At 39.1% G+C, this 22,894-nt stretch overlaps 1 protein-coding gene across 2 annotated transcripts in view; it reads right to left on the bottom strand.

Moving 5' to 3' along the window:
- LOC147184272 (myosin-10) overlaps window positions 1-22,894 on the bottom strand; it is a 58,737-nt gene that overhangs the window by 11,473 nt on the left and 24,370 nt on the right. Inside the window, exons 4-26 of one of the 2 annotated variants that reach the window (XM_086067296.1) lie at window positions 16,339-16,366; window positions 14,530-14,632; window positions 14,213-14,242; window positions 9,686-9,778; window positions 9,423-9,486; window positions 9,024-9,122; window positions 8,307-8,450; window positions 8,088-8,183; window positions 7,453-7,571; window positions 7,166-7,318; window positions 6,889-7,062; window positions 6,635-6,808; window positions 5,516-5,630; window positions 3,622-3,815; window positions 3,108-3,229; window positions 2,889-2,958; window positions 2,649-2,809; window positions 2,461-2,569; window positions 2,223-2,354; window positions 1,944-2,150; window positions 1,356-1,493; window positions 1,087-1,210; window positions 832-1,003 (exon numbers count right to left, since the gene is read on the bottom strand). In XM_086067296.1, the coding sequence (XP_085923422.1) occupies window positions 832-1,003; window positions 1,087-1,210; window positions 1,356-1,493; window positions 1,944-2,150; window positions 2,223-2,354; window positions 2,461-2,569; window positions 2,649-2,809; window positions 2,889-2,958; window positions 3,108-3,229; window positions 3,622-3,815; window positions 5,516-5,630; window positions 6,635-6,808; window positions 6,889-7,062; window positions 7,166-7,318; window positions 7,453-7,571; window positions 8,088-8,183; window positions 8,307-8,450; window positions 9,024-9,122; window positions 9,423-9,486; window positions 9,686-9,778; window positions 14,213-14,242; window positions 14,530-14,632; window positions 16,339-16,366 (2,821 nt within the window). The remainder of the gene's footprint in view (window positions 1-831; window positions 1,004-1,086; window positions 1,211-1,355; window positions 1,494-1,943; window positions 2,151-2,222; window positions 2,355-2,460; window positions 2,570-2,648; window positions 2,810-2,888; window positions 2,959-3,107; window positions 3,230-3,621; window positions 3,816-5,515; window positions 5,631-6,634; window positions 6,809-6,888; window positions 7,063-7,165; window positions 7,319-7,452; window positions 7,572-8,087; window positions 8,184-8,306; window positions 8,451-9,023; window positions 9,123-9,422; window positions 9,487-9,685; window positions 9,779-14,212; window positions 14,243-14,529; window positions 14,633-16,338; window positions 16,367-22,894) is intronic. The other variant, XM_086067305.1, reaches the window with a different exon arrangement.

Below are 22,894 nucleotides of genomic sequence, written 5' to 3'. Positions count from 1 at the left end.
ACATCAACACAATTTGACTTTTTTTTAAAGTCTTCAGTGAACCTGACAAGCATGCTCTTGTGATGTGGAAAGAAGCCTGAGTACCCGGAGAAAAACCTATGCAAGCACGGGGAGAACATGCAAACTTCTCCACAGACCTATCAGGCAGATAATAACAACGTGTAATTAGGATAAAACTATCTATGGTAGTGACATTATGACTTGATTTTGACCACTGGATGGCAGCAGAGATAAAGTTACTGTCGTACATTGGACTCATGTGCATTCTTTTATGATGAGAAGTTTGCTCCACATCTCTTCTGACTTCTGAGTAAGGATTATTGCCCAAATCATCTTTGAAGTCATTTGTGGTGAATGACTGACTCACACTGACAACTTAAAATATGCGACACCTTTGTATCCTGTGTAACAATTTTTTTCTGCTTGATCTTTTGTTAGAAGCTCTCTTCGACTGCTGCTTATAGTAGTTGCATACTTACAGTGCTTTATTTGTGCAAGACATATAATACTGATGACAAGGCCACCAATCACACAATGACACATTCCAAAACAGTGAGAATAAATACTTTGTTGGTTCAGACCCATGTTATGAGACTTGATTTGTATACTTGTCTGAGCGATGTCAGTCCAATAACATGCAACACATAAAAGGAGCAGGTGAGACTACATATATTGCATCAATGTTAAATGAGGCGATGACAACGTTAATGTCATTCCCATCATGCTGCAAGGTATTATATCAGCAAGTCAATATTCAAAACCATATTTAGCTCTGACTCACAGTATTTTGTTGGTGAACTTCTCTAGCTTCCTGTATGACTGATCTCCTACCTTGTCTGAAGTAACTGCTGCTCATCTTCTTTCTTGACTATTTGAGTTTTAAACTCGTCTATCTGGGCCTGGAGTTCAGTGATCTGGTCCTGATAGTCAGATGTTTCCCCATCCAGCTTCCTCTTAGCCTTCTCAAGCTCCTGACGGGTCTTTTCTTCCTTCTTAAGCCTCTCTGGATTAAACATTGGTCAATGTTAGAAGTGTTGTGGAGAAGAGATGGTCTTCTTTCACATGACAAAAGTGCATCTCCTTTACCTTCCAAGTCAACCATCATGATCTCTTGCTTGTTCTTGACCTTTCCTAGGCTCTTAGCCTTCTCTTCCTCTTCAGCAAGGAAAATGACCATCTCATTGATACGATCCTCCAGGGACTTTTTTTCCTAAAAGGCGCATACAGTATATACAATCTTAGGTTGCATGTGTAATCTCTCAACTCATCACTTTGTTTTAGTGCTGCATACACAAACTTTTCCTAGGACCAAAAATCATTTGTCATGAAGTAAACTCAACTTTGCTGGCTCTCACCTTGACAAACTTGGTGTTTTGGTCCTCTAGCTGCAAAATATCTTCTTCATACTTCTTCATTTTGGCCTCAGCTGTCACTTTCTCAAGCTGCAGCTTCTGCCGAGCAGCCTCCTCCTCATCCAACTGTTCCTCCAGGTCCTACCAAAACACACGCACACACAAATGCACCATTTATTTCAGCAAATATAACATTATACTTTTTATTCCTACAATGAAGGCACTTTGCATGTTCATATTAATCTAACATAGTTAATAAAGCGTGTGCAGTATGCAAAGAAGAATTGGACGACATATAAAACTCAAAGAGAAAGATGAAAAAGAAAATGCGTATCGTGTCACAGGCAGTACACAGATTTGTGACTTTATGAAGTCCTTTAAAATCTATAAATTCTTAAAAATACGTTTTTAGAATTTTGAAAAATATATAATTTCTTTTTCAACTTGAAACCTGCTATATTTTGGTTACAGAGGAACTGTAGTTAGACAGATATTTATATTTCAAATGGGGTAAAAATAAAATAAAAATGTGAACACCCTGTATAGTATTAGTGTCCGTCTATTTTTTATTTCAATATTATCAGGGCTTACCTGGATATGGGTTTGCATCTTCTTCTTCTCATTTACGATGCCCTGGCCCCTCTCCTCTTCTTCCTCCAGTCTGGACTCAAGGTCGTGAAGGATTTCCTCCAGCTCTTGCTTCTTGGTAGCCAGACGAGCTCTCATCTCCTCAGCCTCAGCAAACAGCTCAGTCTCTGCCTGAAGTTGCTCTGCTAGGATGCTTTTCTCCTCTATTAACTACACAGAAACAACACTGATTGAGCATCGCGGAAAACTGTTTCTACCATTATTTAAATCAACAGATCTGACCTGCTGGTGTTTTTGTTCCATCTCTACTAGCTGTCCCTCCACCTTTGTATGCTTCTCCTTCACTTTGACCAGCTCCTCATCTTTTGCATGCATCTCCTCCTCTTGTCTGGTCACCTGCAGCAAGGGCTTCACCTGTATTTGGAATGGAAGGGGCAGTTGTCATATTGTCAGAGGAATTTGCTCTTGAATCTCAGTGGTTTGTGTAAATCCAACCAGTTCTGTTCTCTAGCGGTCACACCTTAGTGAAAAGTCTCCACCACTGCCAGTGACGCAGCTTCAAGTATGCAGCACAGTTTCTTTGGAGAACCTTTAGTGCACTGAGCTGTTGCTGCTTCTTGGCAAAGGCTCTGAAGAGAGAACATGAAGCGTAGAGGGCATGCGGTTATAGATTAATCATGCAGAAAGAGGCAGAGATGCAACCCTTACTTGCGTGCCAGATATCCGCGACAAGCAGCCTGGAAGTAAATAATGATGTCAGTGATCTTCAGGTCCCTCTCTTCCTCCAAGTGGGCCAGCACTCCCGCTCTGAAGAAGATTTTACTCTGGCCGATGCGAAACAGGTTGTTGTCAAGCTCCAGGGATTTGATCTAGCAAAGAGGGAAATATTTGAAACAATGATGAGATCGTGATAAATAGCTAACAACAACTTTGTAATTGTTTGCTGACCATTCTCTCGCAGGCCTGCTTGCCGTCCATAAAGCCTTTCGGGATGGCGTTTGGAGTGAGAATCTCATACCTGGACACAGAGGTGTGAATGGTTGAATAGAGGGCATGATTGGTAAAAATTGTTTATGAGCAATCAGAATTTATCTAACGTATTCAAAGTGATTTTTTTAGTACATTAGCAACGCTATCTACACAGGCATTAAACTGAAAGTAGAGTACCTCTGTCTGAACTCTTGGAAGATAATACGGTTGGGGAAGCCTTGTCTGCAGATACGGATCCCTTCCAGAACACCATTACATCTTAGCTGGTCCAGAACCAGGTGAGGATCGAGTTTACCAGCCTGGAGGAGCCAGACAAACCACAATCAGCAAATAAAATGAAATGCACCTAGTCAACATGACCTGATGAAGACTGTAACTTTGGTTAGTGTTACATAACACACCTGAGCCATATATATGCTATGGACAGCATTAGCCAGATTAGAGTTACATAATCGATTGAAGACCATTATAATAGATTTAAAAGTCTACAAAGTACAATCACACTACACATTTTGTTAATACCTATCTGACGGCGGCAGTCGAAACTGCATTACTATTTTCGAATATGATTTTTTAAAATATGGTTAAATAGCTCATACTAGATGCATGTTTATCTACTTTATTTGTCTGTAGTATGTAAATAGAGCCATTTCAAAGGGTGACCAGGGACCGTGACCAGCTTGTGACTCACTCTTTTCTCATGGTTGGGGATGATGCAGCGGACAAAATTAGGGTTAGTGTTCCTCAATGTGGCCATCAGCTTCGACAGCTGCTCCTTGTACAGCTGACCCACTGTGCGGAACATGCCCTTCTTCGTTTTGTATGCCGCACCGAATGCTGTCTCGTTCATGCCAGCAACTTGGTCCAGGCCAACGATTCGATCCACTGGTGATGACAAATGTGACATTGTTAGCAATACATGGTGAAAATTGGGTAGGGAAGCTATTTTAGCACATTAAGTGGCAAAATTATAAATGCAGGATATTGTATAGTGAAGATGAAATTAAGTATTCATGTGTGCAAATCTTTTCCAGCGTTGCAGTAGTGGTGAAAACCACCAACTGAGACCCATGACCCGGTTTGACCTCAGAACTGGCATAATACCAGCTAACTGTGCAAACATATATCTACTTTTTTTCTCTTGGAAACATGTGCAGATTTTTTTTAAACGACTATTCACTGTTTTACTATAGTCAGAGCCAAACTAAATCTACTGGTACATCCATCCATCAATTTATCAATTTTCTTAACCGCTTGTCCTCACAAGGGTAGCTGGGGGCGCTGTAGCCTATCCCAGCTGGCTTCGGGCAGTAGGTGGGGTACACCCTGAACTGGTTGCCAGCCAATCGCAGGGCACACAGTGACTAACAACCATCCACACACAATCACACCTATGGACAATTTGGAGTGTTCAATTAACCTGCCATGTATGTCTTTGGAATGTGGGAGGAAACTGGAGTACCCGGAGAAAACCCACACAAGCACAGGGAGAACATGCAAACTCCACCCAGGAAGGCCGAAGCCTGGACTTGATCACACGTCCTCTGCACTGGGAGGTGGACATGCTAAATCTACTGGTACATGACCTGAAAATTGGTAACATAAAATATTCAAAATTAATTTTTTATTTGAAGAAATGCTATTGTCTGTTTATGTTTTGCAATATATGTTTTGGGAGGCTTACAAAAGGAAATTGAATACTTGAAATAATCATCAAGGAAGTCCCCAATCATGATGGAAGAATTACAAAATAATACCCGGTGATATAAAAATGAGAATAGGCCATGCGAAGCGAAACAGCATTTAAAGTGGGCATACAGCAGCCATTGGCCAAATGTGGAATCAGTGATCCAATATGGAGGATGGGCAATCGCGAGGAGTACATATCATCATTCACCTTGAGCCTCATGGAGCACAGACACATTGTCATAGAAAGAGGCTCTCTGAAACGTCTGAATGTCTAAAACAACACATGTGCGTGCACCCACGCACCCACACATACACCCACACAAAGACACACTCACAGACACACAGAGACACACCCACACACACACGCACACGCACACACAGAAGACAGTGGAGTGACTTAAAAGAAAAAAGGAGGATAAGAGCTACAACCACCTCTTGCCATCTCCATGTGCACTAATGTGAGTTCTGTGTTTAAAGTCAAATTAGCCACAATAATCAGCATCAATAATGAAATTACACACTACTTTTAAAATAATAATTAAAACTTATTATACACCATTGAGGATTAGTCCAGAAGGCACTATAAAGATGTAGTCTGTCATATTAACCATGTTCTTCACAGTGTAGGCATGCTTAGCTCATTAGCAAATACCACAAGTATGCAGTTGACAATGTTTTCTTTCTTCCACGTTCTATGTTTCTCTCACACCATCATCACCTTGTTTTACTCAATACATTGCATCCTCTTTCCTCTCTTTCTTCTACTCATTTTCTCTTTTAGTCATCTTTCCCAATCAACTTTATTTTTTAAACCTTTGTTGTGTTTTATGTGTTCTTTCATCATTATTATTTCATCTCCAAAATGAGGCAAAATAGGTCTTGTGGAAACATCTCACCATCTTTCCAGAGTTCAGCAACAAACTTGTCAGTGGACTGATGCAGCAGTGTGGCCACGTTGTCATTCAGGGGATCCATGTTCTTCATGAGCCATTCATCAGCTTTATAGTCCACCTGAGGAAATAGCATTCCTATGTCATTTGGACTACGATTGGGAACCTCTTCCACTTGTGGCACTACAGCAGTATGTGTTGTACTAAAGATTGCAACTGAGCTTGTACTTAAATGACACACAGCATCAACGTGCAGAACCAAATTTGTTCCTGTCCATTCTTTTCATTTGACTGACAGGTCACTGTGTCCATCAGGGACCATGTCGGCTCATGTTTGGTCGTGCTATGTTAATTGGATTAGCCTGTAACACCATGATGCCCGACACACTAAAACGAGCGCTGGATCACACCACGACATAGCAAGTAATTGACACGGTGAGGAACCTGAGATGAGGAATGTCAGTTCCCCATCTGGGATTCATCAGAATCCCGGAAAAGCAAACTCACACTGCGCATATTTTCTCTTCAGTACTACTCTGTCTCAGAGGATTTATTTGAACAAGTTGAAATGAAATGCTGCCTCCCGGACCGAATACTGGATGGAGTCTCTTCTCTGTTTGGCATGGCAAGCTTCACTCGCAGGACTGATACTCATCACTGTGTTCAAGAATTCAAGAAGGCAGAACATGGCATTTAAGTCCAATTGAGACTCTAGAGGCTCTAAAATCAACAGCCATGACTTATAAGCATCCGCATGGGAATGTCATACTGTAAGATTTCACTTTACAAACGCCACACAAAGGTGAAAACGGCAAACCTCTGTTATATAACTATCACTGAACGAAGCCGTCAGTCTCACATCAATGTGAACCAGATGTGAGAATCCTCCAGCAGCAGCAGCAGAGGCGACAGTACAACAAATGGGCTATTGTATGGAGGCAAACGATGTAACCCATCAAAGTCCGTGCCTTAAAACATTAGCCAGACATAAGGGCATGCATAAATGTGACATCTATTCTTAAGTAGTAGTCATGCGATACGTTTTTCCTTCTTTTATATAGTAGAATAACATTCCATGTGTCTAAGTTTCACTAAGCCGTGCTCTAGTTAGACAGAATGACATACCCTCCCTGCATAGTGGATGATGCAGAAGTCAGCTTTGTCCTTGAGCTGACGTGGTTTTTGGAACTTAGTGTGGGTGCCTTGCTCCTGGAGCACTTTATCCACAAAGGTCTTGTCTGTGGCTTTGGGAAACCAGCACTCTTCATCCAGCAGTGCCAGAATACCGGGAGGGTTATTCTGAAGGGACAGAGCTGGTTTAAAACAAATAAACACGACCAAGCCTGAACATTGCATGCATAGAAACAAGGAGCACCAACCGGCTTCTCGATGAGTTCAATACAGGGCTGAAGGTCAAGGCCGAAGTCGATGAAGCTCCACTCAATGCCCTCCCTCTGGTACTCTTCCTGCTCCAGGATGAACATTGTGTGGTTGAACAGCTGCTGCAGCTTCTCGTTGGTGTAGTTGATGCACAACTGCTCAAATGAGTTCAGCTTAAAATGAGACGTGAGGCAGAAGTCAAGTTAGTTAAGATGTCAAGTTAGTTAAGATGTCAGAAGTGCAAGATTGCCGTGCGCAAACGACATTAATTTCCACCTCAAAAATTTCAAAGCCAGCGATATCCAGAATGCCGATGAAAGATGCACCCTGACGTTTAGTCCTGTCAAGGGCCTTGTTGATGCGATGGACCAGCCAGCGAAACAGTCGCTCATATGTAGCTTTGGCCAGAGCTTCTACAGCAAAGTCAGCCTGTGCAATGAGAGAAAACCAGTTAAAGTGACAAATGAACCATGATAATTTCCTTTTTCCATAAATGATTACATTTTAGGGTGTAGCTATCATAATTATTGTCATTTATTATTGTGAGTTAAATAGCAACATGCCTGTTCCTTGGTCTGTGCTTTCTGTACATAGTCTCGTCCTACTTTTATCCTCGGAGTGAGGATAGCTCTTGTAAACTCCATAATGTTCATTCCAAGCAGATGGCAAAGTTTCTGTGCAGCTGAAAGAGCAAGAAAAACAAAAAACTAAAAAACACCAAAACAAAACAGGAAGCTTTAACATATTGTACAACGTAATTGCACATTTCCCAATTGTATACCTATAAATTTATCAATTTGATGACAATATTTCAAGGATTAAGAACAGCAAAAACATAATTATATGGTGAAAATGTGGAATGGCTCAAATTATTCTCTGTCAGTCTATTCATTGACTAATATGTGGCTGATGTCTGCAGGGATATTGGATCACGCTGACACTCAACAATGCGGCCTGTCGACACTTGAAGGATTGATCAGAACATCGCAAAATCAAATACCAAGAAGACAACCTAACTTCTTGTTTGAGTGCACATTTTATAGATATGAGCAAGATGGTTTCTACCACCTGTTGTGGTGAAAGCCAAGGGTACACTGTAATCTCATTTTTAAGACTGGCGAATCATTAAATTCATGAGTGTTGAATTGATGTACGTGACAGTGTGTGTTTTGTGTGCATGTGTTTATTGAAAGCTCACCGGTGTTCTCAGGCATGGAGGCCTGATCTGTATTCCTCTCTTTCTTGAAGACAATGTTGCCAAATTGCAGCACCGATGAGACGACCTTCAACATGCCTGTTGAGAATAAAAAAACAACAAAACATCGTCGAGTGACGGAACAGAAGATAAATAGTTGTCATCAATGTTGAGAGAAGCTGAGTGGAGTACTGTATATCAATATCTACAACTAAAACTTACAGACAATCTCATCATGGGAGAAGCTCATGATGTGCATGGCCTCCAGAGTCTCCTGGAAATTATCTTTGTCTTGCTGGCCAGGGATGGGAATGTTACCATTAGACAGGAATCGGTAGTTGTTAAAGCCTTCGAGAAGAAGGTCCGCTGTAATGGGAGAGAAAGATTGATATTGTTTTTTTACTTTTGGGATAATATAACAAAACAAACATCTTTCAAACATCTGCATTAAGGTCCATTTTGAAGGACTTGGTGTATAAATGGATGAACTTGATACATCTCAATTACAACTGATTTTTGGTAAACAAACAAACAAACAAAACAACACAACACACAATAACAAATTTGTTAACAATCTGGATATTAACAAATTATCTATTTTGTGTAGTTTTCTTAGCGCCCGTGATATGCTCCACTCTCACTATAGGAACTCAAAATGTATCCATTTTGTTGTTGCTCAATGCAATGCTTCCCCTGAAGGCACAACTCACACTTTAAATACTGCTGGTATAAATAAAACAGCACAGTACTACATTCCTTGTTTCTAAAGCATATTAGGACAGACATTTCTTTAGATATAATAAGAAAAATATCAACATATTATCAAAATAGTACACATAAATGTTACCGGTAATTGAAACCAGCTTTCTGAAGTCTCTTCGTCTTGCTGGAAGTAAACATATTGTTATGACTGTGATGCTGGCTACAGAATATACTCACTTTTGAGATGCTCTCCGGCTCCTGCCAGCAAGCGGTAGAAAATATGGAAAGTTCTTTCATCTTTGGCCTGTCTGATTGCCCGTGACTTCTCCAGAAGGTCTGACAGCAAATGTTAAGAACTGATAGCTGACAGTGGAATTAGAACAGGAATCAAGCTATTCACTTTTGCCAGTGCTGTAGCAACTATTACTATTAAAAGACATTACACAGAATATGGCCTGCAACTGAAGAATGGGATTTCTTTATAAACTTTCACAAAAACCTTGCAGCCAATCATATTGTTATATAACCCTGCAACCAGACACTTTCAGCCTAGGCTACATTGATTATTGTCAGGCAAAAACAAGCTGTATTTCAACCAGTTTCCATCTTTTATCTCTCTTTGAGTAATAAGGATACAGGTTTCAATATTGGCCCCAACAATGTAGCCCGCAACATCAAAATTGATTCGGATGAACTTGCCCTGCAGGAAAGAAAGATCAATATTCATGCTAAAATCCCAGTTGAATTGAAAAGTTTTCAATATGTGCTGCATCTGCATCTGAGCACCACGGTGTAAACTACACTGATGGATATTGCTGAGTTGACAGAAATCTTTTCATTGAGTTGTAAACATACGTGCACTCAAAATAAAGATGGTCAGGGCATAAGGGAAAACTCACAAAGCGAGAGGAGTTGTCATTTTTCACTGTCTTGGCATTACCAAACGATTCCAGGATAGGGTTAGCCTGAAGGAGCTGTCGTTCCAACTCGCCCTGCGGAGAGAGAAAACAAAGTCAGAGGACATTGACCTTGCCAACAACTGTATTGCCTTCGCCAAATAATAAAAAAGAACTCTCAAGTGCCGTTAAAATCACAAGTTAAAACAATGAAATGGAGGATTGCATTTGTAAACGTCAAGGTATGAGTATCAGGTCAAAAAATCATAGAGGGTTAAAATGTGTGTATTTACAGCAAACACATGCAACATAAAAAATACTATTATGTTAAGGTAACTCTCAATTGTGTCTAAAATCTATTCAAGTCAATGTAATGGACAATGCAAGTAAACCAGACATTCTTAAAAGATCCTCCGATACATCTGCATGAGATTCAAGACCTCCTTGAGGTTCTTATGTGGTTGGGAGGTCAACAAGGCTACAAATAGTGATGACAGAAAAAGTTCACAGATGAACCCAGAGCATTTTGGGAGCAAACGCAAGGACTCTACAACAACAAATAAATTAAACACTACTAAGTGTATTTTGCTGATGCAGTATTGCAAAATGTGTAACTGAGCAGCTTCTGGCTCTACTTTCTTTCCTTTAGTCAGCATGATGTGATTTTTGTCAAGGGAACTCAACAAGTGAAGAGGGCCAAGACATCCAAACAGTTGTAAAGCCACAAAACAGCAGAGAGAATGTATTTAAGCACATAGTAGTTTGACGCTTGTTGTTTTTGCCCTAGACATAGTGATAAAGTGATTAAGTGATTTGGGTTTTTATTGATTTGGTGCTGATTAGATCTAGGCTGTGTCCAAATGTCAACCCATATCCCCTAACCCCTCATTCACTATAGCCCTGCACTATACAGTAGCCTAATACGTAGTGTCTTTATTCTCTTTGGCAATTTGGACAGCCAGTTCACTACATGCTCCTCGTCACATATCACGTGACGACTTGCGCTATCACTCGTGCCAATTTTTTTTTTCATACTCGCAATGCATTGTGGTAGGGGTGTTAGAAAAAAATCGATTCTGCAATATATCGCGATATTACAGCGCGCAATTCTCGAATCGATTCGATATTCGGCCAAATAGATTTTTAAACATATTTTTTTTATGGGAATATTCAACAAAACGTCTTACTTAGGGTTAAGATTCACACATTAAGCATGGAAGAATGTTATATTAATGGAACATTAAGCCTTAATGTTTTATTTCAGTGCTGTTCAAACATGAAACAGACTGCAACCTCAGTCAGTTATAAGCCTGAATTTTCAGATAAATAAATATATTTTCATACAAATCTTACAGTCTACGTGTACAAGTTTGCTGATTAGTATTTTTATTTTATTTTTTAAATCGCAATAATCAATTTATAGATTCACATCGGGATTAATCTGTATCGAATCGAATCGTGACCTATGAATCGTGATACGAATCAAATCGTCAAGTACTAGGCAATTCACACCCCTACATTGTGGCGTATATCAACCGGTTGAGTGGCCATTGATGTTCACTACTTTTTAAAGTGCATTGTGGGTAATTTTGAGTACACTACATGTTTTCTTTTGGACATCCCTACAAAATGGCGTAACCCCTTAGTAGTGCACTATATGGTGAGTACTGTGCACATTCAGACACAGCCCTAGTCTTTCTCATTAGGTCATTTGTGTCCACCTGTGCCCGTCAGAACAGTCCCTTGTGTCTATATACCAATAAGCTCCCTCAGCCACTCGTATCTTGTGCAAGTGTTCTTCATTGTCTCGTCAGTTTGTTTGTTTTTATGCTGCATTCGAAAGTCGGAAGTCTGACTTTTCCGAGTTCAAACCAGGAAGTGTGTAAGGGAACGCCTCCTTGAACTCGGAAATTCCACTTGTAAAGTCGGGGAAAAAAAGTACCCCGACTTCACGATAGACTATAATGTGACGTCACTCTACAATTGGAGACACAGACCGTGAATGGTAAAACACAATTTACTCGAGTATAAAACTAGATAGCTTTCTCCATTCATAAATACAGTATTCAACATAACTTCACGTAACACAACGTACATGACAGTATGCCGCTATCTCTCTGCATGAAATTATACGGTGAACTACTGAACTGTATGAAATGCTTATGAAATAAGATTTTAAAAAACAATAAATGAAGCAAAGTTGCGAGAAGGCAAGTTTTGTGGAGGTCAAAATGAGTTTTGAGGACCAAAATAAATGTTTTTTTTATCACTACTCGCCATTTTCGTTGTTTACTTTAGTTTCGAACACTTTCAGGTCAGAACTGGGAAAAACCAACTCTGATATATCCGACTTCCGACCATCCTTGAATGCAGCATTAGTTCCCTGCTTTCTTTGAGTCTTTGTCTGATCATAAATGTTGCGGTTACATGCTACGTACCCCTGTTTTGTCATTTGATACTTGTATTGGGAAAGGTTTTGTTTTCTGGTGTTTCTTTGTTACTTTGGGTTGTGATTTTGTTGATTTTGTATTTAGGTTTTCCCCCACCATTCATGCTAGCATTTTTTCGTAATTGTTTTATTCCGTATAACACCCTGCACTCCTGCCTTCCTTCTCCAGCTTCCCTACATTTGGGTCCTCATCCATGTCAAACCTTGACATATATAGTACTGTACTTAGAAATACAAAATTGTAGTAGTTACAGTACATACTATACATATAATAGCACAATATAGGTGAGGCTACCCTTGTTAGGTAATTTGAACTTGGTCTGCCTTGAATAGAATTCATAATACTGATTTAGACTGACAATGCGCATAGGCCAGTTCACAAATAAATATGGAAATAGTCAAAACCTTTCAGAAATAGAAAAATACTGCTGCTAAAATGAACTCACCCGTGAAACTAATGAGAACAAGAACTAAAGAAAGTGGTTGAGTATGTTATAGTCTTGTATAGCATATTATCAACTCAACTTCAAAAGATGGTGAAAATGGTCCTAGTGGCTTAGAAGTGGACATGTGATGTGGAGCATAATTCAGCACAAATATTAATCATTCATGCAGCTACAATTCAGTGTCTTTTGAAGCTGACAATTACAAATAATAACTCAGAAATCAGCACATGTACAACTTCAGAATAGACAGACATTCCCAAGTGATATGGTGTGTTTCTCCACTACCTCATATTTTCTCCCCCGACCATGCTCTCTCTCTCAATCGCAGTGTCCACATTCCTCTGGCTTTTGCTCAGAGGCAGCCATAATGTGCGGCAGAAGGAGAGCAGTCTGATGGAGGTCAGACTGATGGCAGGGGGAGTACTGAGGCCCAAGGTTTAGTTACTTTCTCACAGCCACTGAATCACAACATATATTAAACCATCATTTTCTCTGTTTGTAGGACCTTAAAGCAGCAGGTAGGGGACACTAATACTGTATTTTTTTTTTTAATTTGCGGCAGACTATTTATTTAGTATTTAGTAATGCTTTTCAATTAGCTGCAAATTAGCCAATTAAGGATTATTTGTCCATGCAGCAATAACATGACTATAATAAACCCAGAAATATATTATAAATATATAAATGTTAAAAGTTTGTTATGCTATGCTAATGACATGCATCTACACTACATGACTAATACTTTGTCAAGATATGTGCATCCCCCTTCCATCTAATCCTGTTTGTACCATAAGGTTCCCTCATAAAAATGGAAGCTTGACCTTGAGAATAATCAAACATACTTGTGTAAACTAACCACTGGTGTCACCAACATTGTATCCGCGGACACCAGGTATCCCCCAATAACCACTTAAGTAGCTATGGACCTTTTCTAGAAATAGATAACCAGTGATAGAACATTGTGATTTCCTAGGAACTTTGTGCATGTGATCATTTGAAAATATTAAAACGCGCAAATATATATATATATATATAATTATAGAAAAAAGTATTGAATATTGCTATTTATTACAAAGGTCAATTCATTCATTATCATTAAGTTCAGAAGTGTGTATGAAACTGGTAGTCCTTCACATTAGCTCTCAGTTTCGAAAAGGTTGGTGACCCGTCTTATAAACCGTCCATAAAAGAAAAAAAAAAGAATCTCCTGTTGATAATTACTGCTCAGGTATCAGATTACAGGACATTGCAGCAACTGCTGCAATGTGACACTATAGTCACTATGATCATTGTGTGCAGTAGCTTCAAATGATATGGTCATCAAATACACAAAAATGACAAAGTACTCAACGCAAAGGGACACGTCAGATTTTTTAAGCACATTTGACATGTGTTTCTACTAAAACTCCATTCTGGCCTTTAATATCATGCGCCCTCCGATTTCATGGCAGATTTACTGGGCTTCAAATAATCCCGTGAGGAAGCCGAGCGAACACAAATACCTCATAAAGAAAGAAGCTTCAATTAATCATGCAAAGTCATTATGGAAGTGGTGGATATTTCAAGATAAGGGCATGCAAACACACACGCACAAATGATAACATATTGTATTGAGATAGTGGGAGTTGCACTTGCCTGAAGCTTGAATGCTTTGGGAGATTCTGGCTGTTTGTTATGGATAAAAAAATGCAAGTGTTATGTCAGACACAAGCCGAGCCCCCATGAAAACAGCCATTGCATGGCGTAAAGCAGGGACAAGCTAGGCACAAGTCTATGAAGTTTGCTGTTGATTAGCGTGGGTCTCCTAGTCGGCAAAATATGCAAACTAGGTTATCCCCTTAATTTTTCACGACAGTGTAATAATACAGTCAACATGACTATTCAATTTTGAGGTTAAAGAGGGAGGATGGATGAAAGCTTGGCTAAAGCCAAAGTTAGAGTGGGGCTCTTACTGGAATGTTGTGGTCTTTGCGTCCTTTGTGTGAGGAGGCAACGTGGGCCAGGTACTGGATCACTTTCTTTGTGTTCTCTGTCTTCCCAGCGCCTGATTCACCTCTGAAAGCAAAGGGGTTGAAATTGCGGATAAATGGTTTATACAAGTCAGTTTTGCAAAGGTACAGACTTATACCTAAAAAGATCAAAGAAAGGCGAAGAAACAAAAGGGACAGGGTGAACATCGTCAGGCATGTGTTGTTGTTTTCTATATAATCACCCATCTGCCCAAATGCTCTATTGGCCCACCATGTGGTTTTGTGGGCTTGTCTCCAAAGTTTCCAGGCTCTGCTTTCAGGCGCGTTTCTAATGATAGCTGTGTTGAGAGAGGAGCATCCACACTTCCCACAACCAGGTCCCAGAGCCTGGAAAACCATGGCCAAGACAGAAGGCAGTCCAGGAGTTCTACATGCGGCAACATACCAGTGGCTTTAGTCAAGCTGGTCATTAGCTTCTCTGCACTTAGATGCAAGGGGTGAGCCCGCAAAGGCAGGATACAGACATGGCGATGTAGGTCATCACATCCCATTTGGCGTCATGTTTTCATAGCTATGCTCGAGTAAGAAAATATCTTGTTGGAAGATCTTTCTGGAAATAACCACCATCCTTACCAGGCTTTTTACTCCGAAAAGGAGTATTTTACTGAGTGATAGTTCACTTTTTAAATGTCGTCTGACTCATGCTCACTTCTAAACAGTACTCATAACTTCTAGGTAAGAAATTCTCCAAGTTCTTCATTTCAAGAGCCACTCTCCGTTGTTATGTTTTAATGGTGTGCTTCTATTGCATATCAGACAAACATCTGGGCTATAAATCAAGCATCTCTGGGTGCGAAACTGAAACTTGAATTTACTGCCGTCTGTAATGTTTGACAAATCTTCCCTTTATGCGACCGTGATAATCAACATCCTTATTCGTCATCTACTTTATATGAGAACATACTCGAAGAATGGCAGACTGACTTGGTGAAGTATACCATAAGGAAAGGTTTAATTTAAATGCATGTTAACCACAAATAAGGAACATCAATACATTCGTCCTCACTCAAAAATACTTTTGTTGGCTGTTATCTTTGGGTAACTTTCCACCAATTTTTCTGTACTGCTTGTCCCAGCTGAATTTGGGTGAGAGATACGGTACACACCCTGAACTGGTCGCCAGACAATCACATGGCAATCTGTGGGTAACTTTGAAAAGTATTTTCAGCAAAATGATGAACGACAGAATACTCATTGTGCAAAATCCAAAATTAAAGTGTCCCATTCATCAAATAGCAAAGATCAAAAGGCTTCCCAAACCACCAGCTTTGTTGTTTTAATTACCCTTTTCCACACCAATCATTACGACATAGTAAAACAGCAATATGTAGGACAGATAGTTAGCAGGATTGTGCCAAAAATCCAAAACTAACAATTTTAAAGAGCATGGATGCTATCTTTTGGCGAGGATATGACTTAAGATGTGAATAGAGCCATTTGTTTTCACTACTATCGGTATGCCATCTATAGCCTCTTTTACACATCAATCCTGCAAAACAGCTGCAAGGGAGTTCATCAATTGGCTTTGCCTTTTAACACACAACTAAGAAGACAAGCTGTTTTGCAATAATATTGAATTAAACAACATAAGGATGAAAGGCGGTGATCTACTGTGTAGGGGTGCGTGAATCGTGAGGATGGATTAAAAGAGGAATGGTTAAGCAATAGAACAGACGAAGCAAGTTATGTATAAAGGTCTTTCATAAAAAGATATGAAGTCACAATACTCACGTGCAAAGGATTGATTGGTCCTCACGATCTGTTGAGATGAGAAAAGAACATGGTCACCATCTTTCTATTTTCCATATTTTGTTCATGAGCTGTTTGGAAATTCTTCAATTCAAAATATAAACACATGCAGACGACTACTAAGTGGCATGAAAGCAAATGAGGTTAACAGTAAAAATGCCACATGTCAGTCTCCAGAAAAGTCTTGCTGTGTAACAACCATTAACTGACACACCGACCAGAAAGTGAAGGACTTTCAGATTTCATTACAGCACAATACAGGCCCAAGTCCAGATGACAGGATTAAACTTTATTCACTGAGCTGCGCATTCACTAAACTTTCCTGCCAGAACGTCATCGCTTCACCATTACTTATTGTATCCGATAACATGCTCATTGAACTCCAACCGCATATTCCACCACTACCACCACGCCAGGAATTATGGAAATCTGCAATATAACCTAATCCAACAAGATCCCTCTGTAAAGTAAATACCTTCATCATATCCACAACCGCAACCCACACAAGCGCTCACCAAACCCCCTTTCCCCCTTTAAAACTGAACCATATGATTAAAAGCCTCATGTAATACAATGACAGCTGTCAATGACTGCAGTCAACATGTTTGCACTGCAGTTGGTCTGCTTCTGTGCTCTGTGAAAAAGCACATTCCGTTAACAAAGCCACAGCTAATTTCACTGCAACAACAATAATATCCTTCATGACGTGTCATGTGACACGTGTGTCAAGACAGGGATGCCCATTGTCCCCTTTATTATTTGCGATATTTATTGAGCTGCTTGCATTAGCTATACGCCAGGATAGAATAATCCAAGGAATTCACTGCAGGGTAACAGAACACAAAATTTATCTATATGCCGATTATATTTTACTCTTTTTAGAATAACCTGCTATCTATCTTGTTAGGGGAAGTATTTAACTTAATAATTAAATTCTCACATTTATCAGACTATTCTATTAACTGGACAAAATCAACACTACTACCTATTACAGAAAATTCATGAAACCCTGCAAGCCAGGACCCTCATTACTCTTTTCCTATAGATAATTTAAAATATTTAGGCATAAAAACCTTACCTAAATTAATTGATTTAATTAATTTAAACTTCCGCTGGACTTGGCCGTTACAAAATTCTACTAGAATAAAAAAAAGAAGCAAAGATTAGTCTATTTACTCTTCAGAAAAGCAAATCCAAAGGAGGTCTAGAGGCATCAAATTGTATGCACTATTATATAGCTAACCAGCTACAATATCTCAATATAACATCTTGAATCAGTAAGATTACCGAATGAACAATACTGTGCTCTCTCTAAAAATTTTTTTTTAAAAAGAAGTGTTTATTTTTTCCCTTATATGTTTTAAATGGAATAGGCTATTGTTGAATTGCACAATCTACAATGATTCAGACCTTTAACATTTGGCCTGTGATCTAATAGCCTTCTCTGCATCAGCCAATATTTTTTTTTCAATGAGGATTTTTTGGGCCAATGATTACATGTAAAGCAGTTGTTTTTCTAAAAAAAAAGAAAACCACAGACCCACACACAGATTTATCTCCCCCAGCTTATAATAGGCACCAAAATGCAGCCAGTCTCCACTTGGTTCCAATATAAACTTGTAACCCGACTGAGGTTTGGTACGTGACACTTAAAACCTTAATTATTGGGTAATACTGACAGGCGTGCTATGCAGGCTGACGTGAGAGTCTTAATCATGGACTAGCTTACTTCATCTTTGGACAGTCCAAATATTGCATTATAATCCATTTTTCTTCAATGAAAGTTGTAAAGTTGAACTTTGGTTTATGGAAAAGGCTCAGGGAACAGCCCTTATATTATAATTCCCTCAAGGGATTAATGAAGTGCATCTACCACAAAAGGTGCCAGTTATGGTTGCAAGAGGTTATAAAGCTTAATTTCTCTATAAAGAACCAAGTGGGTTTAAACTGTTGTTTTTTTCTTTCTTCTCCCTTCAATGTCTGCTGGAATTCTTGTAGCAGGAAGCGAGGGTCTTTTTCATTTCCTGGAAGATAAATTCAGAAACACCTCTACATACTTTCAAGGAAATGCTGGCAGAGCCACCACATTCATCATCTTACACCATCTAAGACGTTGCTGCTGCTTTGTCTATTTGTAGGATTTACAAACTTGAAACAAGTTTACAAATGAGGTCATCCTTGTTGAATAGACATTTGGAAAACTGGAGCTCCGCATTTATTCTGTTTAAAGCGAGCATGGGATGAAAAGCAGGATTGCGCATAGCTAGTAAACTCACACCTTGTTCACATGAATCACTTTTTACAGATCATCAAGGTGTTATCTTTCACCAAAGAAATGCCCTTTTGTCCTCTCATAATCAAACATAGGCAAGCTAGACAGCAGATGCAAATGTGAACATACTTTATAGAACAAATACAATCAGCTTTGTGTTGGATGTTGGGAAAGAGCAACAAACTGCTTGCTTTGATTGGCCACATTCCCCCTAATCCCCCAAGTTTGATTAGAAAAATCTTCCAGTCTGCCTTCCGCAGACAGATCTACACAAACCTGATGGTTAGCAGTTGCACCAACATGGCCCTGTACCAGTCCTGCTCAATCCCCTTAACTCAGGCACGCAATGCAGAAACCAAACCAAGCACAGGCACAAAACAGAGCTAGATCAACCAGCTTTGAACGATTAAGGCAGGAGCTGGTTTGCATCGATGACATCATGGATAGCAAAGCAACGCACAAAATGACAAACAAATCTGTTTTAAATTGTAATGATTTTGTACATTTTCACCCACCAATGACTTTTTTTCTAGTGTGGTCAAAGTCACATCCAGTTACATAAGTGCTTTAATGAATGGGCCAGAAAAGTCTGTCCAGGTATAAAAATCTTCTCATATGTACATCATCTGGCGGCAACAGCAGCAGCAGCAACATGAAAACTAAAATCAACTCAATGTTAAAAAATAATAATAAAAATAAAAAGAGTCCCTAAAGGTAACATATAAACATTGCGAGTGACTGTAAGTACACAGGCCACCCACCAGTCATGGCAGGAGCACAGAATTAGCAAAATAAAATTGAGCAAACACATCTGTGAAAGTCCATGAGCTATACAGTTGCTTCCCCTTCTACAGCCATTTCTCTTCTTAAGCTCTCTTCCTCATGTTCTATTCACTTTCATTTGACCTTGCTCTCCGGTGAACATCCATCATCTTCCAGTGAGACTATCATTACTTTCATCCCACATCTCCTGTGGTTTTCTCAAGTTATTGCTTTCATCAACCCATGAGCCCTAAACTAGAAAGCAGTACAAGACAAAAAATGGGTGAAAACATCCAGGATATTGTCTACATACATACATGTCTACCAATAATTAAGATACTTTTTACATTTTGTTGAATATAGCTTCTTGTAACTGTCAATGTGTTCTAATGCCTACATTAACTTTCAAACTTATTTAACAGATTGAGAACATAAACCTGGTCCAAGTGGCCAGCTTGACCCACTTGGCAGCTCGTTGGTAGGTCATATTTTCCCAGGCTGTTACTCTGACAAGGCATGCACCAATCAAATAAAACAATTATTTCCTTCCAGTAGCTCATCACAAAACAAATTACATATTTATATATCATATTGTGGGTGTGAAAGATTCATATAGGGGAGACCGGGGCTAGTTGTATCATGGGTAAGTTATCACATTGCAATTTTCTTGTCCACCAGAGGGCGCAACGAAAAAGTGGAATACTAGTTTTCTTCGTTTAAATGGTCAGGGGTTGTGTACTGTCTGAGAATAGAATAGCACACTGTGAGCTGAGATGAGTGCCAGTTATCTGTTTTGGACAACCCAAAGTAAAACATTTCTACTTCATATATTTTATAACAGGCATCGTACATAGACAAAGTCTAGCAGCAAATCATGTGGACTCGTTTAAACTAGAGCAATTATTAGCCAACATGGTAGTTTGGGGCAACTTGTCTCAATCATTTTGGTGTTTGTTGTCACATATGCAAAGAATGGGCCAATGAAAATTGCACCTCTGGCAACTGTTTTTGTATGCCAGAATTGTTCTTCAGATGATGAGTCTGAAAAGTGAGGAAATTAGTTTGCCGGTTTTGTTTCATCGTTTAAAAATGTATTTTCCAGAACTACAGTATGCCCACATGTCAGGACTGTTTTAAGTTTCATGATGAACCATCCATCCATTAACTGAAATGCTTTATTTTTTTAAATTCAATTTAATCTCAAATTTTCAGTTTAAGGTACGCAAAACAAGCATTTGAGGCTGAGAGCTATGACCTACATGCCAGCAGGTCCTAAGGACTTTAATCTAGTTCATAATATTTTATATTAGATGGAACCCCAACTGTCATGACAAGTTTGCCCTATTTTATTTATTTGGTTGTTAATAACATAACTATGAGATTATTTTTTCAAAAGTCATTTCCTGTTTAATACATTTTATATAAACTTTATTTTGACGCACGCCGCCATTGTTATTTACATTGCAACGCATTCAGTGCGTAGTGACTCTGCCAAGCAATGTGAAACACATATCAAGAAAGCAAGTTAAGCCTCGTAGCATTCCTTAAAGAAACAACATGCAATCGGGAGAGTCACCCTCCCCCACGCCGTGCTCTCGTCATTCACCAGACACATTCAAGAGTTTTGATCGTCCCTTTAGGAACGCAACGGAGGCTTACATTGCTTTCTTCATTGGCGTTTCACATTGCTCGGCAGAGAGCGAGCCGCCATTCTATGTCACTACGCACTGAATGCGTTGCGACGTAAATAACAATGGAGGCGTACGTCCAAATAAAGTTTCTACAAAATGTATTCAACTGGAAATGATTTTTGAACAATGAATCTCATAGTTATGTTAGTAACAAGTTACAACCAAATAAATAATATAGAGCAAACTTGTCATGACAGTCGGGGTTCCTTTTAAAGTTTGCTCAGTGACTATGGTAAATTTTCAAGATCAATGAATAACAATTTCTCTGGCTGTAAAACAAACAAACAAACAAAAACAAGGAGAACATGGACAATTTTGTCCTTGTTTTATTAGATGCAAAATGCAGTGTGACATCTTACCCTATATAGTGTGACAACTTACCTACTGGTGGGGTAACATGTCACATGTTCACTCCCTCTATTTGATGGCTTATAACTCTGCACTGACACAAAGTATGAAAATGACATGGATACAAAAAATATACATAAGAATTTGGTCCATCTGGTATGCATTTTGCTTATATATGATGTATTGATTCCAAGAAATATATAAAAGTATAAAAAGTGATACAACTATGCCCCGGTCTCCCCTACATACTAGACATGAATGTCACTTTCATTCAGAGTGTGTCTTGCACATCAGGGTTCCTTTTGCTGCTAATAATTAATCCCCCAAGGGGATTAAGCAAACCTTAATTCTTCACATTCCAGAGCATTCCCACTCTCCCTCCACCTCAACTAAAGTCCAAATAATTCCATTAGTCACATTTATCAAGCTTTTGCAACAATCTGCATCTTCAACACAACACATTGCAGCTTTAAGAAAAATATGTGTAAAATCCAAAAAAAAAAAAAACTGGAAAAAAGTACGTTTTGCCACAAAAAGGTTGTTGTATTCCCTAACACCTCGAAAATTAAAGCCAACATAGATACCTGTATGAGGACCATTTACCATTTTTCTTCTCAATAAAACCAGCAGGGCAGTGTAGCTCAACTTCAACTCCGAGATGTCATTTCATGTTTTCACATGATATTTACAACTTTATTATATCAAGCAACTGACCAAATGAACACTTTGTGACAGGTGCTCTACAGGTAAACAAGGGGACATTGTAAGGTTATAAACAATTATTATTATTTTTTACCCTTGGTTGTCCTTGTAACTGGGTAACACATTTCTTCCACTCTGCTGCTCAAGCACAAAATTTGCTTGATAAAAGAAGTCGTAAAATGCAGTTGAATGCAGTGAAAGGTCCATTACCGTGGCAACCACTTCACACGCATCAGAAATCCTGAGCACTTGTGCTACTCATCTCTATTAGATTTTGGTGACATTTACCCACAGCTGCACACTCGTCTGCACTCTCGTCTCCCTTATTAAAACAAAAACAATAATCTTGTTTTGTTTATATTCTTACTTTCTATACTATATGCTGCCCTAGAAAGTTATTTCCACAGTAAGGCCAATTCCTTTATTTGTCTTTTAATGAGAGCAAAATCAACACTTCAGTATTTCTTGATGTGATGTACAATTTAAAGTAAGTAATATTTGTAACAAAACACACAAACACTCTGGAAGAGATGACTTGATTGAAGCGACTTCATTCTTAAATCATTCACCACAGCCTCTGAGTTGCTGTTTGCTCTGGGGACTTATTCTTTTTGGTCTTCTCTTTAGCATATAAAATGCATGCTGTATATCGTTTAAGTCTGGAGATAGGCTTGACCAGTTGAAAACACTTCTTGCCACCTGGTGAACTCCTTTGTTCTTTTGGCAATGTACTGAATTTTGGGTCATGATTTTTGCTGCTGCT

The sequence above is a fragment of the Leptonotus elevatus genome, chromosome 1 (genome assembly GCF_054856555.1).
Source record: "Leptonotus elevatus isolate MCC_2025b chromosome 1, RoL_Lele_1.0, whole genome shotgun sequence".
NCBI lineage: Eukaryota > Metazoa > Chordata > Actinopteri > Syngnathiformes > Syngnathidae > Leptonotus > Leptonotus elevatus.
The sequence above is the reverse complement of the archived record's forward strand: the minus strand, read 5'-3'. Positions and strand labels throughout refer to the sequence as shown.